This window comes from Leucoraja erinacea, chromosome 13 (assembly GCF_028641065.1).
Source record: "Leucoraja erinacea ecotype New England chromosome 13, Leri_hhj_1, whole genome shotgun sequence".
NCBI classification, from domain to species: Eukaryota; Metazoa; Chordata; class Chondrichthyes; order Rajiformes; family Rajidae; genus Leucoraja; species Leucoraja erinaceus.
Window position 1 is genome coordinate 45,705,460 of NC_073389.1, and position 16,020 is coordinate 45,721,479.

The following is a 16,020-nucleotide window of genomic DNA, read 5'->3' on the forward strand; positions in this document are numbered from 1 at the left end:
GAAGGATAGAGAGGGAAAGGATTACTTAAAGTTAGTGAAGTCAAAATTCATACTGCTGGGGTGAAAGCTGCCCAAGTGAAATATGAGGCTTTGATCCCCCAATTTGTGCTGGGCCTCACTCCGACAATGAGGAGGTCCAGGACAGAAAGTTCGGATTGGGAATGGGAGGGGGAGTAAAAGTGTTAGCAACCGGGAGATCAGGTAGGTTTAGGCAAACTTAGCGGATGTGTTCAGGAAACAAATGCCAAGCCTGTGCTTGGTCTCACTGATATATTGGAGTCCACACCTGGAACAGCAGATACAGTAGATGAGGTTGGAGGCAGTGGAAGTGAACCTCTGCCTCATTTGAAAAGACTACCCAGCACAAATTGGAGGAACAGCACCTCCTATTTCTCAGCTGGGCCCCAAGTAAAGCCAGATTCAGGGTGTGGGTATAACACAAAATTCCTTCCTACAACAGGGTCCAAAGATTAACTTTGAGGAGAGCAGGAATTGAGAGAAAAAGTTTGAAGCAACTATCACAAGGTGGTTTGTGGTTGACATACAAGTTGAAGGAGAAGTTAGATGAATACACAAGAGAAAGAAGTAGAAGCCTTTATTTTATTTAATCCTTGAATTATCTAATTATAGCAAACGCAAGGGATTTTTTAAAAGCAGAGATAGATTCTTGATTAGTACGGGTGTGAGGGATTATGGGGAGAAGGCAGTAGAATGGGGTTAGGAGGGAGAGATTGATCAGCCATGATTGAATGGCAGAGGAGACTTGATGGGCCGAATGGCCTATTGTTGCTCTTATCAGAACAGCATCAAGGGGTATGGGGAGAAAGTGGGAATGGGGTACTGATTTTGGATGATCAGCCATGATCATATTGAATGGCGGAGCTGGCTTGAAGGGCCGAATGGCCTAATCCTGCACCTATTTTCTATGTATCACTTATGACCTTATAAGTGACATTCCATGGCACTTTAGGGATAGTGCACGGGAGATGCCGCTGAGGCCTACTCAAAATACGAAGCCTACTCCAGGCCATTGTGCCTGTGTTGGGTACCTGGGTGAAGGGGGGGGGGGGGGGGGGGGGGGGGGGGTGGGGGTGAGGAAGGGTATGCAATTACCCAAAGTTCTGTCTCCAGTAGGGTCCACTTCCTGGGCCATTTTCAGTGCTTCTGTGGTTGCTATGTCGACGTTACAAGGCACAACCACAAGGTTAATTGTCTCTCGTTTCAGAATAAAAAATTTAATGAGTCTCTTAATCTGGAATAAAGCACACCACACAGTTATAGAACCATGAAGAGGTTGACATATACACATTGTGAAGGCACAAGCACTTCAGGCACAAGTGCAATGGACAACAAAACAATTGTTATTTTGCTTTGACAGAGAATTACATTTAATACTTTTGCCAAACTCAATGCAGTGGCAGCTTTAATGCTGCTTGATGTATTTATATGGTACTAGACCAAGTGCAGACCCGTTGGGTCTGCTCCCCCAATGGTGTGATCCCCCAACCCAATATTCCACCATGCACCCGTCTCCTCCAACGGAACTGAACCCGTTCCCAAATGTAAGATTCCAGCACTCCCCTGCCTCCTTCAGCAGTGGATTAAAAAAAAAATTCCAATTACACCTCCCCTGCCTGCGGCAGCAGTTCCAATTGCAATACCAATTGGCCCTCACCCTCCTGTTAAAGCACTTGCTGTGATATCCCATTGAGGTGAAAAGTTCAGAGTGTTCCTGTCTTGCAACTTTGTTTTGAAGTGTGTTGGAAGCTGAAAGGAAGGAGCAGCCGTCAACGAATCAAAAGGCAGAAAGGCAGCCGGACCTCGGACAGCAGGCGGCAGCCACACAGTTTTAATATATAATAGATAATCAGATGTATAATGCGGCCACGATGACACAGCGGTAAAGTTGCAGCTCTTGCAGCATCGGAGACCCGGGTTCGATCCAGACTACGGGTGCTGTTTGTACGGAGTTTGTACGTTCTCCCCATCACTATGTGGGTGTTCTCCTAGATCTTCGGTTTCTTCCCATGATAATTGCTCGTTTCTAAGCTTCCCCCCCAGTCTAGTTTCAATAAAAACACTGAATCGAGCACTTGAAACAACTAAATGTTATTTTACCAAAAGCGCGTCACAGATCACACACTGCACCTATCCCACCGCGGGTTCAATCCTCGCGTCTGCCTGTTCAAGCCCTCTAGGCCTCGCTCAGACAGAGGCACCACAGAAGTTCACGCAGTCCTGAGCGCTCTTCCAGAAGATCGACGCTGAGCCTCGTGATCGTGGACTTTTATAAGTCCCGAGACCTCGAGGGGCTGAACCACATGGAGGTGGTCTCTCAATAACCCAATTACAGATATCGATTAACCCCATACTTAACAGGCATTTCCCTAACCCAATGATACAACAGTTCAATACATTGTATTCACAATGGACTTCGAGAGGAAGTCAACATGGAAACATTTACCCTGATTTACAGAAAACCCAGACAAGGCTCAACACCACATCCAATCAACACTTGACAAAGTATTATCCCTATTCCTATCTGTTCCATAACATATTCTTTATTATTCTAGGATCGTCAGTAAATAGCCTTCTTCATATTCACATGGTGTTATACTGTGTACTAGACTAAGTGGCGGCGCTTCCTTAGCAGCTGCGGCTCGCCTGCAGTCCGTCTGTTTTTTTCTTTTTTTGTTGTTTTCTTCTACTTTGCCAAGTGTTGATTGGATGCGGTGTCACTGGAGTGCTAGTATGGCTGTTGTGGGCCGAAGGGACTGGTTTACAGAGGACTGGCATGGACTTTGTGGGCCGCATGGATTCTTGGGCTGGCAGCTCAGTCACTCAGGCCTGGTGAGAGACTGTGATAGAGAAGGGGGAGAGGGTGGCGAATCAATTTAAGACATTTTTCATCTCTTACTGCAGATCACAGCAATGAAGGAGGGAAGTCTATCCTGACCTGACTCTCACAGGGAGCCAATGAAGGGAGGGAGAAAAATATTGGGGTGAGGTTTAATACTTGCAGGGGGAATACTTACTGATGGGCCGAAGGGATTCTTCCTGGGCAAGTACAGGCCAGTTGGGCCAAAGGGGATCTTAAAAAAGAGGGTGAAATCTCAGTGAAAGGCACTTAATCTGGACTTTTCCTGGCCTGGCACAGGCCTTTTGGGCCAAAATGCTCCTCCTGGGCTAATATGGGCATTTTGGGCAAAAGGGTCGGTTTCTCAGCTATTAGGGGCCTGGCAGGCCAAACAACTCATTTCATTTCATTTCCATTTCAATTTCAAGCACAGGGCAGGCCAAACAACTCATTTCATTTCCATTTCCATTTCAATTTCATGCACAGGGCAGGCCAAATATATAATTTCATTTCCATTTCAATTTCAAGCACAGAGCAGGCCAAACAACTAATTTCACTTTCATTGCATTTCTATTTCCATTTCCATTGCAGTTTCGAGCACAGGGCAGGCCAAACAGCTCATTGCATTTTCATTACTTTTCCATTTCCATTGCAGTCTCGAGCACAGGGCAGGCCAAACAACTAATTGCATTTTCATTTCATTTCCATTTTCACTGCAGTTTCAAGCACAGGGCAGGCCAAACAGTTCATTGCATGTCCATTTAATTTCCATTTCCATTGCAATTTCAAGCACAGGGTAGGCCAAAGAGCTCATTGCATTTTCATTTCATTTCCATTGCAGTTTCAAGCACAGGGCAGGCCAAACAGCTCATTGCATTTTCATTTCATTTCCATAGAAGTAAAAAATCGGTGTGATAAATTGATCGGTGAGTGCGCAAAATGTAAAGGGAAGAGAGGAGGTCCAATATTGCGTAACCTTAAGACACTTCCAAAATACCTTTGGGGTAATAAAAACAAATGTTGGAGAGATTGGACTTGTTGCATACGAAATTTAGCATATATTTTGGTTAGAAGATTCCACAAACAACAATGGGGTAATTCTCCCAGGGATGTTTTCCCAAGGAATTGTGAATTTAAGCCATTATATAAAAATACGATCCCCTTACCTGGTCTCCGATATCTTGGGGCTGGTCACGAACGGCGACTCGGGCGATACCCGGCAGGTCTATCAGAGTCAGGTCAGGGACATTGGAGGATTCAACTTCGAGGCTGATTAGTTCATGGCTGATTCCCACTCCCTCCCCTGCAATACTGTCCTGGGCTGGAAACAGGAAAGAAGCGAAAACATATGACGTTACATGTTCTGTCATCCTCAAGTTGACAGCAGGGTCAAGCAGAAGATTTGCTTGTTCCAGGGTCCCTGGAGCAGGCTTCTACTGGGATACTGTATTCCAGTTCTTTGGTGTGGATGAATTTGCTACGGGTTTACCGATGTAAACAGCCCGACAGGATAAGGTTATAAGTGATAGGAGCAGAATTAGGCCATTCGGCCCATCAAGTCTACTCTGCCATTCAATCATGGCTGATCTATCTCTCCCTCTGAACCTCATTCTCCTGCCTTCTCCCCATTACCTGGCACCTGCTCTATTCAAGAATCTGATCTATCTCTGCTTTACAAATATCCATTGACTTGGCCTCAACAGCCGTCTGTGACAAAGAATTCCAGATTCACCAACCTCTGACTAAATAAATTCCTCCTCATCTCCTTCCTCAAGGAACGTTCTTTAATTCTGAGGCTCTTCCATCTAGTCCTAGACTCCCACTAGTGGAAACATCCTCTCCATATCCACTCTACCCAAGCCTTTCAGTAATCGGTACGTTTCAGTGAGGTCCCCCTCCCCCCATCCTTCTAAACTCCTGCGAGTACGGCCACAAGGCCATCAAACTTTCATCATGTCAATCCACTCATTTCTGGGATCATTCTTGTAAACCTCATCTGGACCCTCTCTAAGGCCAGCATATCTTTGCTCAGATATGGTGACCAAAATTGCTCACAACATGACCTTCAACAGGCAGAGAGCACCAGTGATATGCTGCGGGACTGTCCGGCAAAATAAAATGTTTCAGTACACTTCTAGTGATAAGCCTAACTGTGTTTGGTTACATGTTTTATTTGAACTAAACTTATTTGGACGAGTGTAGGATCAAAATCACAATAAGGTATGTCAAATATGCTCTTTGTAACTGTTTTTTAATATTAAGTACTTGATTACAAGTACAATAAAAGTGTAAATTGGTTGTTCGAAGATGCATTTGATGGAATGACTTGCATCCCCAAGGGATTCATATCAATGTCCCAATTTTGCCAGAATTGTTTTAATAAACCAAAGCAAAATTATGAATTTTCAATTGTTGAAGGTTTAAATTTTCTTCATTTAGGAAAATGTGTATTTAAAAAAAGCAACTTTGACGTATGGTTAGTGGTTGGTTGCGATTACATTTAGTGCAAGAAATTGTTAGCAATCTTTCAAAACTAATCTTTGCAGCGTTATATTTGAATCACAATTCATCATTCATCATCAATCCACAACATGTCTTACACAGCAATACTTTGGAACATACCTTTGCGAATTTCTTGTTCCACCTCAGCTGCACTACTGAGTGTTTTCTCATAATCCTTGTAGCTGATTTTCCCCTTCCAAACATTTGCTTTTTTGACATTTTTTAACTTCAATTCGAGTGGGCATCTTGTTACAATTCCTGTCGCAATAAAAACGTTACCAGATATGTCAGTTTAGAAGAGAATGTTTTTGAGAGATATTGTCAGAACAAACCAGTGCAACCAATAACAATAATCAGATTTCAATCTATTAATAGAAACATAGAAGGGCCATTCAGCCTTTGAGCCAGCACCGCCATTCAATATGATCATGGCTGATCATGCACAAGCAGTACCCTGTTCCTGCTTTCTCCCCATACGCCTTGATTTCATTAGCCCTAAGAGCTATATCTAACTTATTCTTGAAACCATCCAGTGAATTGGACTCCACTGCCTTCTGTGGCAGAGAATTCCACAGGTTCACAACTCTCTGGGTGAAAATGTTTTTCCTCATACTATCTGTGTTAAAAGACCATCTTAACCGAACAATAAGTTAATCCGATGATAGAGAATAATGGTACTTGTACAATTGTATTAACATTTATTGTATATTTATTTGTGTGCTACTGAAATAATGGGCCTCTTAAGCTGCAGCAAGTTAAGAACTTCATTGTGTTGGAAGGAGCTGCAGCGCTACTGCCTTACAGCGCCAGAGACCCAAGTTCAAACTTACTACGGGTGTATGTCTAGACGGAGTTTACATGTTCTCCCCATGACCTGTGTGGGTTTTCTCAGAGATCTTTGGTTTCCAAAGACGTACAGGTTTATATGTTTCTTGACTTGGTATAAACGTAAACTTCCCCAAGTGTGTGTAGGATAGTGTTAACGTGCGGGGATCATTGGTCGGTCCGGACTCAGTGGGCCAAAGGGTCTGTTTCCGTGCTGTATCCCTAAGCTAAACTAAACCTAGTCTCCAATATTATGATTAAGTGATTAAGACACTTCCACAGTATATTAGAGGAAATTATAAAAACAGTTGGAGAGATTAGGCTTGTAGTGTAAGAAAATCACCATACATATTAGGAAAGATAAAATGATAGTAAAAAGCCAGGTGATTTGGGTTGTATCAAAAATATGGGCCTGTTAGTGTCTAATTTAATTAAGATGGCTTATAACCATTCCCACCTTGTGGTGCCCAAGCCTGTTTTGCTGAGGTAGACTTTCTGTGTGCCTTTGCAGTGTTACCTTTGAACACAAAGGGATATAAATTCCTAAACAACTTATTATTGAATCCAACAGTCTCTTACCACTCCCTCTGGGAAAGGCCACTCCTGAGAGCGCCTCCAACACTGAGCTCTTCCCAGAGCTCTGGTCACCAATCACTGCAATGGCTGGAAGTCCGAGATCCTTATCCACACCAAATCCTCTCAGAGAATCAATGAGATCAATGCATGGTCGTACATCCCGCTCGTAATGAGTGGACAATGGGGTATCCATTGCCTGTAGAAGGAGAGAGAGAGAGATAGGACATATTCCATAACTGAGCAAATCTACCATCTAAATCATTGGTGACCCTCGGACAATCCTTGATCAAACTTGGCTGGCTTTTCCTTGCACAAAACGCCCTAATCATGTATCTATATGCTGTGAATGAATCGATTGCAATCATGCATTGTGTTTGTGCTGACTGGTTAGCATGCAATGCAACAAAAAGATTTTCACTGTACCTCGGTGGACGTGACAATAAACTAAACTGAAACAGAATCGGAAACTTGATCTCATTGTAGTTTTCAGAAAATAAAGTCACTTGCCTTCACTGAAATAATTCTTTGTTCTTCCTGTGCTTGTGCTGATGGCACGCCAAATGCAGACATCCAGACATCCTTCTGCAAGCCAGTCTTTGTGGGGTTGGTAAAGTCTCCATTATAGACCGGAATGTTGTGAGGACCATTGGCTACTACCGCTGGTAAAAATTGCTCCATGGGAAGATGATTTGCCTGTGCCAAATATGTAATTTCCTTTCCCTCCTACGATTTAAAAAAAAGCAACTTCATAGCTCTACATCCAGTCGCTGATGTTGACCGACCATCAAGCAACAGTCTAGTCCACATTTCATTCCCCCAATTTAAAATGATGAAGACATCTCTGGCAAGACCAGCATTTAATGCCCATCCCTAACTAGCTGCAGACTTTCGAAGATAGACACAAAATTCTGGAGCAACTCAGCAGTACAGGCAGCATCTCTGGAGAGAAGGAATGGGTGACGTTGCGGGTTGAGATCCTTTGTCACATTTCTTCATCTCGAGTCCACACACAAGATTAGAAGTTGTTCAGCGTAATCTTGTGTGTGGACTCGATAAGAAGTCCACTTCTCGGCATCTGCATACAATGGTGTCTGTCTTGCGCTGCTCGTGCTTCCTGTGGTGGTGGAAATGTTGGTGAAAACAGGGCTGTGACGTGAACGCTCTTTCCTTGACCCTGATGACAGAGAGGTGGGCGGGAAAGAGATGGAATGTAGTCTGAGACAGTAGGCCTGGTAGGAGAACTGGGAAGGAGTAGGGGATGGAGAGAGAGGGAAAGCAAGGGCTATTTGAAGTTAGAGAGTCAATGTGCATATCGTTGGCGTGTGAGCTACCCAAGCATAATATGAGGTGCTGTTCCTCCAATTTGCACTGGGCCTCACTCTGTGAATGGAGGAGGCCCAGGACAGAAGGGTCAGATTGGCAATGGGAGGGGGAGTTAAAGTGCTGAGGAACCAGGAGATCAGGTAGGTTAAGGCGGAGATATATAGCCGAGCCTATGCTTGGTTTCACCGATTTACAGGAGTTGACACGTGCAACAGTGGATACAGTAGATGAGGTTGGAGGAGGTGCAAGTGAACCTCTACCTCACCTGAAAAGGCCGTTGGGGTCCTTGGATGCAGCCGAGCGGGGAGGTAAAGGGACAGGTGTTGCATCTCCTGCGGTTGTAGGGGAAAGTACCTGGGGAGGGGGTGGTATGGGTGTGAAAGGACGAGTTGACCAGGTAGTTGTGGAGTGAACGGTCTCTGCGGAAAGCAGAAAGGGGTGGAGATGGGAAGAAGTGGCCAGGAGAGGAATCCCATTGGATTTTGTGGCGAAAATTGATTTTCTGGAGCTGCATGTGAGACTGATGGGGTGGAACGCGAGGACAAGGGGGACTTGTTACGAATGGGAGAGGGGGAGCAAGTGTGGAGCGGCGGGATATCGAGGAGACCCTAATGAGAGCCTCATCCAAAAATGGTAGGGGGGAACCCCCATTCCCTAAAGAATGAGGACATCTCCGATGACCTGGTATGGAAAACCTCATCCTGGGCACAGATGCTTGCTGAAGAAGACGCCCTCCTCCGCAGGCGCGGTGACACAAGGACGCAAGGAGACCAGTGCTGGCGTCCGCAATTGCAGAGCCAAGCACCGAGTTCTGGCTGTACCGCATCCTGCGCAAAGCTGCCGGCACAGCCGCGCGCCTTCTGTGTCTGGGCTTCACTGTCGGGATCGGGGTTGTCAGTAGGCCGAGGATGAGTGAGTATGATATTTGAGCCACCGCCTTCAGGACAGAGCCAAGGCAATGGTTGGTAGGTGCGCTGTTCGTGAGCGCCCGTAACTAGAGGCCAGTGCTCTAAGGGGCGGGTTCCATGTGCACACGTTATTTGATGCCTGTCATCTGGGACGGGATCCATGTATACATGTGATAGATGTGCCCCGCCATCCGCTCACAGACACGAGTCCTGGCCCATATGCAGAACAAGGTTGCCAACCCCTGATATAGACCATATTAAGACCTTTAAAATGCCCTGCATGGTAGGCTAATCTGGCTGGTTAGGTCACATGGAATCCAAGGTGAACTCGCCAATTGGATTCAAAATGGATTTGGAGGAAGGTATCATAGTGTATTTGTGGAGGATTGTTTTACTGATTGGAAGCCTGTGATCAGTGGAATGTCATTGGGATCCGCGCTGAGTCCACCCTGGTCTGTTATCCCCATTAACAATTTGGATGACAATGTAGTTAACATTGCTAGGAGATTTGCAGATGACACCAACATTGGAGGATTATCGGACAGCGAGGAAAGATGTCTACGTACATTAATAACTTTCAAGACATTTGAACAGATTCATGGAAAGGAAGGGTTTTGAGGTATAAGGACCAAATGGTGGTAAATGAGACTAACCCAGAATGGATTAGCATGGACACATTGGGTCAAAGGGCTTTTTTTCCCCCATAGACTTTCTGGTCACATTACGTAAAACATATCACGTGAGTTCACCCAACTGCGAGTGTTGGTGCGGTCACTTCAGAACCGGGCGTTACCCTGACGCTACAATTTGAAAGCGTTTGTTAGTGTTCAGAACACTTTATTAGCACGGGTATCAGGGGTTATGGGGAGAAGGCAGGAGAATGGGGTTAGGAGGGAGAGATAGATTAGCCATGGTTGAATGGCAGACTGGACATGATGGGCCGAATGGCCTAATACTGCTCCTATCATGTATGACCTTATGAACACAAAAATCTCGCATTTTTACCACAGTTTTTCATCTTTCACCTTCCAAGTTCAGGACGCAGGAGGAGGTGAAAGGAGACAAAATGACATTGCTCTGGAAAAGAAAGATGCAAAATGCTGGAGTAACTCAGCGGATCAGGCTGCATCACTGGACGGCATGAATGGGTCATGTTTCGGGTTGGGACCCTTCTACAGATGGATTGTAGTAGCGGTGTAACAGCAGGTAGAGAGGACAACGTCAGGCAAGTGATATAGGATGGAACTGCAGATGCTGGTTTAAACCAAAGACACACAAAATGCTGGAGGAACTCAGCAGGACAGGCAGCATCTCTGGATAGAAGGAATAGGTGACATTTTGGGTCAGGACCCTCCTTCAGACCTTTAGACAAGTGATAGATGGATAGGGGTGAGGTGAGGGGCACAGGATTGAACAAAGGCCAGAGATGAATAGGAGATAAATAACTGCAGTATAAGGAGAGAAGAGGTGCCACATTTGATGTCCATTGCGTTTATTGGACATGAAGGTACCTGGAATTCTTCCTGAATTCCTCTGGATGAATAGGGTTTTCCCGTTCGGTGTTGCTTTACTTTCTTTCTTATGGAGTTCGTTGTCATTTTGCAGTTAATCTGTGGAAATTATTAGTTTTTTGTTTCAATTTTTTTCAATTACAAAGATATGATCATGTGATTATGAGTTGGAGTTATTGTAACGATCAAAGTCAATAGATTAAATATAAACCAACTATTTCAAAGTTTAAAAGGTCACTGATAAAGAACGCATAGTGTAGAGAGGATGGGCACAAAGTGCTGGTGTTAGGGGTTATGGGGAGAAGGGAGGAGAATGGGGTTAAGAGGGAAAGATGGATCAGCCATGATTGAATGGCAGAGTAGACTGGATGAACCAAATGGCCCAATTCTGTTCCTATCACTTATTTAAGACTCAATGGGTCAGGCAGCTTCTCTGATGATGCCAGAGATGCTGCCTGATCCACTGAGTTACTCCAGCATTTTGTGTCTATCCTTGAAGAACATGCAGTGTTGTGTTGTATGCCATGTTGTAATATCATGTTATTGCGTGGTGTGGGAGCGCAGCAGTTATTGCTGCCGATTCATAGTATCAGGGACCTGGGTTCGATCAGACTTCTGGTGTTGTCGATGTGGAGTTTGCATAGTTTTGTCTTGACTGTGCGAGTTTCTGTTGGGTACATGGGTTTCCTCATCCGTCCCAAAGATTCATTGTACATTAGTTCAACGGTACATTACTTGGCTGCTGCAAATTCCTCTAGAATATGCAAGTGACAAAGGATAAGGGGAGTCAATGGGCATTTTAGAGAAATTGATATTGGGGAATGGGACAAATGGAATTGGCCTGCTGGGGCCAGTGTGAACCCGATGGGCCAAATTACATATTTCTATGTCACAACCACTAAACAATAACATGCAATAAAGATTTCACATCCGCACTGCGTCAAGGTCATCAGCATAATCAAGGATGAATCTTACCCCGATCACTCCATCGTTTCCTATCTCAGCATCAGGCAAGAGGTGCAAATGTGTGAAAATGCACACCACCAGATTCAGGGGGTTTTTCCCCAGCTGTTATCAGGCAACTGAACCATCCTATCGACAACTAGAGTGCAGTCCAGAGCCACCACCTACCTCATTTAAAGACTGCATGGATGAACTCCAAAAATGGTTCATCCCTGTCTGGCGAAAAAATAAAATGGGGAAGGCGGCTCAACTGTGGCTAACAAGGGAAATCAAGGATAGTGTTAAATCCAAAGATAAGGCATATCAATTGGCAAGAGGAAGCAGCAAACCGGAGGACTGGGAGAAATTTAGAACTCAACAGAGGAGGATAAAGGGGTTAATTAAGAGGGGGAAAAAGAGCATGAAAGAAAGCTTGTGGGGAATATAAAAACTGACACTAAAAGCTACTTTAGATAGTTTAAATAGGTAGTTGAGGTCAGTTCATTGGCTATATTTAAGAGGGAGTTAGATGTGGTCCTCGTGGCTAAAGGGATCAGGGGGTATGGAGAGAAGGCAGGTACAGGATACGAAGTTGGATGATCAGCCATGATCATATTGAATGACGGTGCAGGCTCGAAAGGCTGAATGGCCTACTCCTGCACCTATTTTCTATGTTTCTATGTAAAAAGTAAAGATCAGTGAAGACAATTGTAGGTCCCTTACAATCAGACAAGTGAATTCATAATGGGAAACAAAGAAATGGTAGAACAGTTAAACAAGTACTTAAGGAGGAACTGCAGATGCTGGAAAATCGAAGGTAGACAAAAGTGTTGGAGAAAGTCAGCGGGTGCAGCAGCATCTATGGAGCGAAGGAAATATGCAACATTTCAGGCTGAAACCCTTCTACCGACTGATGTGGGGGGGGGGGGCAGGGGGAGAGAGAGACGCAGAGCGAGAGACAGAGAGAGACAGACAGAGAGACATAGAAACATAGAAAATAGGTGCAGGAGTAGGCCATTCGGCCCTTCGAGCCTGCACCACCATTCAATATGATCATGGCTGATCATCCAACTTCGCATCCTGTTCCTGCCTTCTCTCCATACCCCCTGATCCCTTTAGCCACAAGGACCACATCTAACTCCCTCTTAAATGTAGCCAATGAACTGACCTCAACTACCTTCTGCAGCAGAGAATTCCAGAGATTCACCACTCTCTGTGTGAAAAAAGTTTTCCTCATCTCGGTCCTAAAAGATTTCCCCCTTATCCTTAAACTGTGACCCCTTGTTCTGGACTTCCCCAACATCGGGAACAATCTTCCTGCATCTAGCCTGTCGAACCCCTTAAGAATTTTGTAAGTTTCTATAAGATCCCCCCTTAATCTTCTAAATTCTAGCGAGTACAAACCGAATCTATCCAGTCTTTCTTCATATCCGGTAGGCGGCGCGGCTCTGGCCAGCAGCGGCCTCTGCAGCCTGTCCGCGTTTTATTATTTTTTGTCTGTGTTTTTATGTAGTTTTTGTTATTTTATGTTGGGGTGTGTGTGTGGGAGGGGGGGGGGGAAACTTTTGAATCTCTCCCTGCACTGGAGGCCCGACCTTTTTTCGTCGGGTCTCAGGTGTCGTTGAGGCCGCAACGAGGAGCGGCCTCCAACGGGAAGAAGCCGGGGACTCTGGTGCCGACTCACCGTTGCCGTCGCGGAGCTGGCCGAGACCGGAGCGGGTGGAGCGGTGGAGGAGCGCTGCTGCTGCCGCTGCTGCTGCTGCTGCTGCTGCTGCCGATGCCGCTGCTGCTGCTGCTGAGTCGGAGGCTGCTACTGCGGGTCTGCGGACGGCGGCACCGGGAGCCCGCGGATCCCTGGAGGGGGACTGCTTTTCGGGGCCCCTGCAACGGCGACTTCTCCCGCCCGTGTTGCGGGGTTGAAGAGCTCCTGGAGCGGGGCCTGACACCACTGCCCCGCGCGGCTGGAATGGCCGCGGGACTTTGCGAGCGCACACCGGGGGCTCCAACACCAAGACCCGGTGTGCGACCTTGCACCACCCGGCGTGGCTTCAATGGCCGCGGGACAATCGCCATCGCCAGCCGGGGGCTTTGACTTTGACTCTGACATCGGGGGGGGGGGGGGAGAGTGCAGTGGAGAGATAAGTTTTTTTGGCCTTCCATCACAGCTATGTGATGGATGTTTATGTAAAATTGTAATTATGTTGTGTCTGGGGTCTATTTGTGTGTAATGTATGGCTGCAGAAACGGCATTTCGTTTGGACCTCCAGGGGTCCAAATGACAATTAAATTGACTCTTGACTTGACTCTTGATATGAAAGTCCTGACATCCCAGGAATCAGTCTGGTGAACCTTCTCTGTACTCCCTCTATGGCAAGAATGTCTTTCCTCAGATTAGGAGACCAAAACTGTACGCAATACTCCAGGTGTGGTCTCACCAAGACCCTGTACAACTGCAGTAGAACCTCCCTGCTCCTAGACTCAAATCCTTTTGCTATGAATGCTAACATACCATTCGCCTTCTTCACTGCCTGCTGCACCTGCATGCCTACTTTTAATGACTGGTGTACCATGACACCCAGGTCTCGTTGCATCTCCCCCTTTCCTAATCGGCCACCATTCAGATAATAATCTACTTTGTAGACAGATACATTAAATTTATAAAATTGACATTTCTTTATTTTTTCCTACGGCTTGCAAAAATGTGGCAAATATGTAATGTGGCCCTCATACTGAAAAGTTTGGAGGCCCCTGTTTTAGAGGATCAGCCATGATCATATTGAATGGCGGTGCTGGCTCGAAGGGCCGAATGGCCTACTCCTGCACCTATTTTTAAATGTTTCTATGAGACCATTGGACTATCTTTCATCAGGCTTTACCTGAATTTACATTGCACTATAAGTTATCCCCTTTATCTTGTATCTGTACACTCTGGACACCTTGATTGTAACCTTGTATAGGTTTACCACTGATTTTCCGGCACCCTTGGTTGCAGTCTTTCTGGATTAACCAGTTTTCCCGATCACGCGGTCATGTGAAACAAAACAAAACCCTGGCCCGCTAACAACTCCCCTACAGTGGTCTCCGAAGCACCATGGACAGCAGTAACTTAAATAAAACAAATATGAAAAGTAAACCGATGCGAATCTGCTATATCCGAAATTGGTTATATGTGGGTGCGTTAAAATTAGGATTTACTGTATTGACATTGCGAAACAGTTCGGAGTGAGGATCGAGAGCATAGATGACATGGGGTTTTGGGGAGCAGTCTTTTGAAAGGTGCGCAGTAAATTAGACAAATTCGAGGGTAAGAGGGGTTGTGGTGAAACAGCAGGAACGGGGTACTGATTTTAGAGGGCAGGAAGGATGTTAAAAAAACACTTCACACATGGAATGTACGACAAGTAATGTGCAATAATCATTTCCAAAAATAGGCATCGCGACAATTGATTTCAGTACCAGAGGTCAACAAAGTTTCCACCCTCCTGTTATGAAACATCAAGCAGAGAGGGGTTAAATTATCCATCCATGTTAACATTTAGCAGGCGACACTCAGTTGCTGAACATCAGACTCACTTGCTTAACATCTCGCCCGAGAAAGACACAAAATGTTGGAGTAACTCAGCGGGACAGGACAGTCAGCATCTCCAGTTTGTAAAAACATGTCCGTGTAACAATCTCAGCGACCTTAAGACGCCCAGCCCTTCCCAAACAAAAATATATATAAATATGTGTTCAAGAAGGAACTGCAGATGCTGGAAGATCGAAGGTACACAAAATTGCTGGAGAAACTCAGCGGGTGCAGCAGCATCTATGGAGCGAAGGAAATAGGCGACGTTTCGGGCCGAAACCCTTCCTCAGACTGATGATATATAAATATATTCATTTCCTGGTAGGAAATATATATATATATATATATATATATATATATATATATAGGTAGGAAAGAACTGCAGATGTTGGTTTAAATCGAAGGTAGACACAAAGTGGAGTGACTCAGCGGGACAGGCAACATCTCTGGAGCGAAGGAATGGCAAGGGGAAAGAAATAATATATATATATATATATTCATATATAGCAAGATGGCAAAGATTATGACAAAAGATTATGAATTTGCAATACACCCACACATACCTATATATCCCATAGAATCTACGCAGTTGCTATAAACTCGTACCTGTGTGTGAAGAAGCTAAACGGACACTTTAACTGTTTTTTAAAGCGCTCGGAACCCAACGCGTTCTTAAATACCCTTGCGGGTCGCTTTCGTAACGAGAATGAGCCAATGAATTCAACGCCGAGTGACGGAGACCAAAGTCCTTACAGCTCCGTGGTCTCCATGGAGACCAACTCAGGAAGCCGAAACTAAAGTTGCCGTCACACGTTTGCAGTGTTCGAGATAAACGAAAACGAAAGTTAACCAGGTTTCAGGATACGCAAGGCAGAAGCTGGAATCTGAACAAACAAGCAGGCAGGACCCGAAACGTTAACCACCCTTCTAGCCTTTACAACACCTGCTTGAGCCCCCTGAGTTCATCCAGCATGTTGTTCCTTTATTTTTGCTTCAGGAAAAAACTGC

The 16,020-nt window shown here is 45.3% G+C and overlaps 1 protein-coding gene across 4 annotated transcripts in view; it reads right to left on the reverse strand.

Annotated features, from left to right (window-relative positions):
* Positions 1 to 15,757, reverse strand: part of LOC129702989 (interferon-induced GTP-binding protein Mx3-like) — a 42,185-nt gene extending 26,428 nt beyond the window's left edge. The window contains exons 1-7 of one of the 4 annotated variants that reach the window (XM_055645122.1): positions 15,619 to 15,757; positions 10,503 to 10,601; positions 7,268 to 7,483; positions 6,764 to 6,956; positions 5,480 to 5,617; positions 4,024 to 4,178; positions 1,114 to 1,252 (exon numbers count right to left, since the gene is read on the reverse strand). In XM_055645122.1, the coding sequence (XP_055501097.1) occupies positions 1,114 to 1,252; positions 4,024 to 4,178; positions 5,480 to 5,617; positions 6,764 to 6,956; positions 7,268 to 7,483; positions 10,503 to 10,589 (928 nt within the window). In that variant the 5' untranslated portion in view covers positions 10,590 to 10,601; positions 15,619 to 15,757. Of the gene's footprint in view, positions 1 to 1,113; positions 1,253 to 4,023; positions 4,179 to 5,479; positions 5,618 to 6,763; positions 6,957 to 7,267; positions 7,484 to 10,502; positions 10,602 to 15,017; positions 15,317 to 15,575 lie in introns of those variants that run through there. The other 3 variants (XM_055645123.1, XM_055645124.1, XM_055645125.1) reach the window with 3 other exon arrangements.
* Between the last annotated feature and the right edge of the window lie 263 nt (positions 15,758 to 16,020).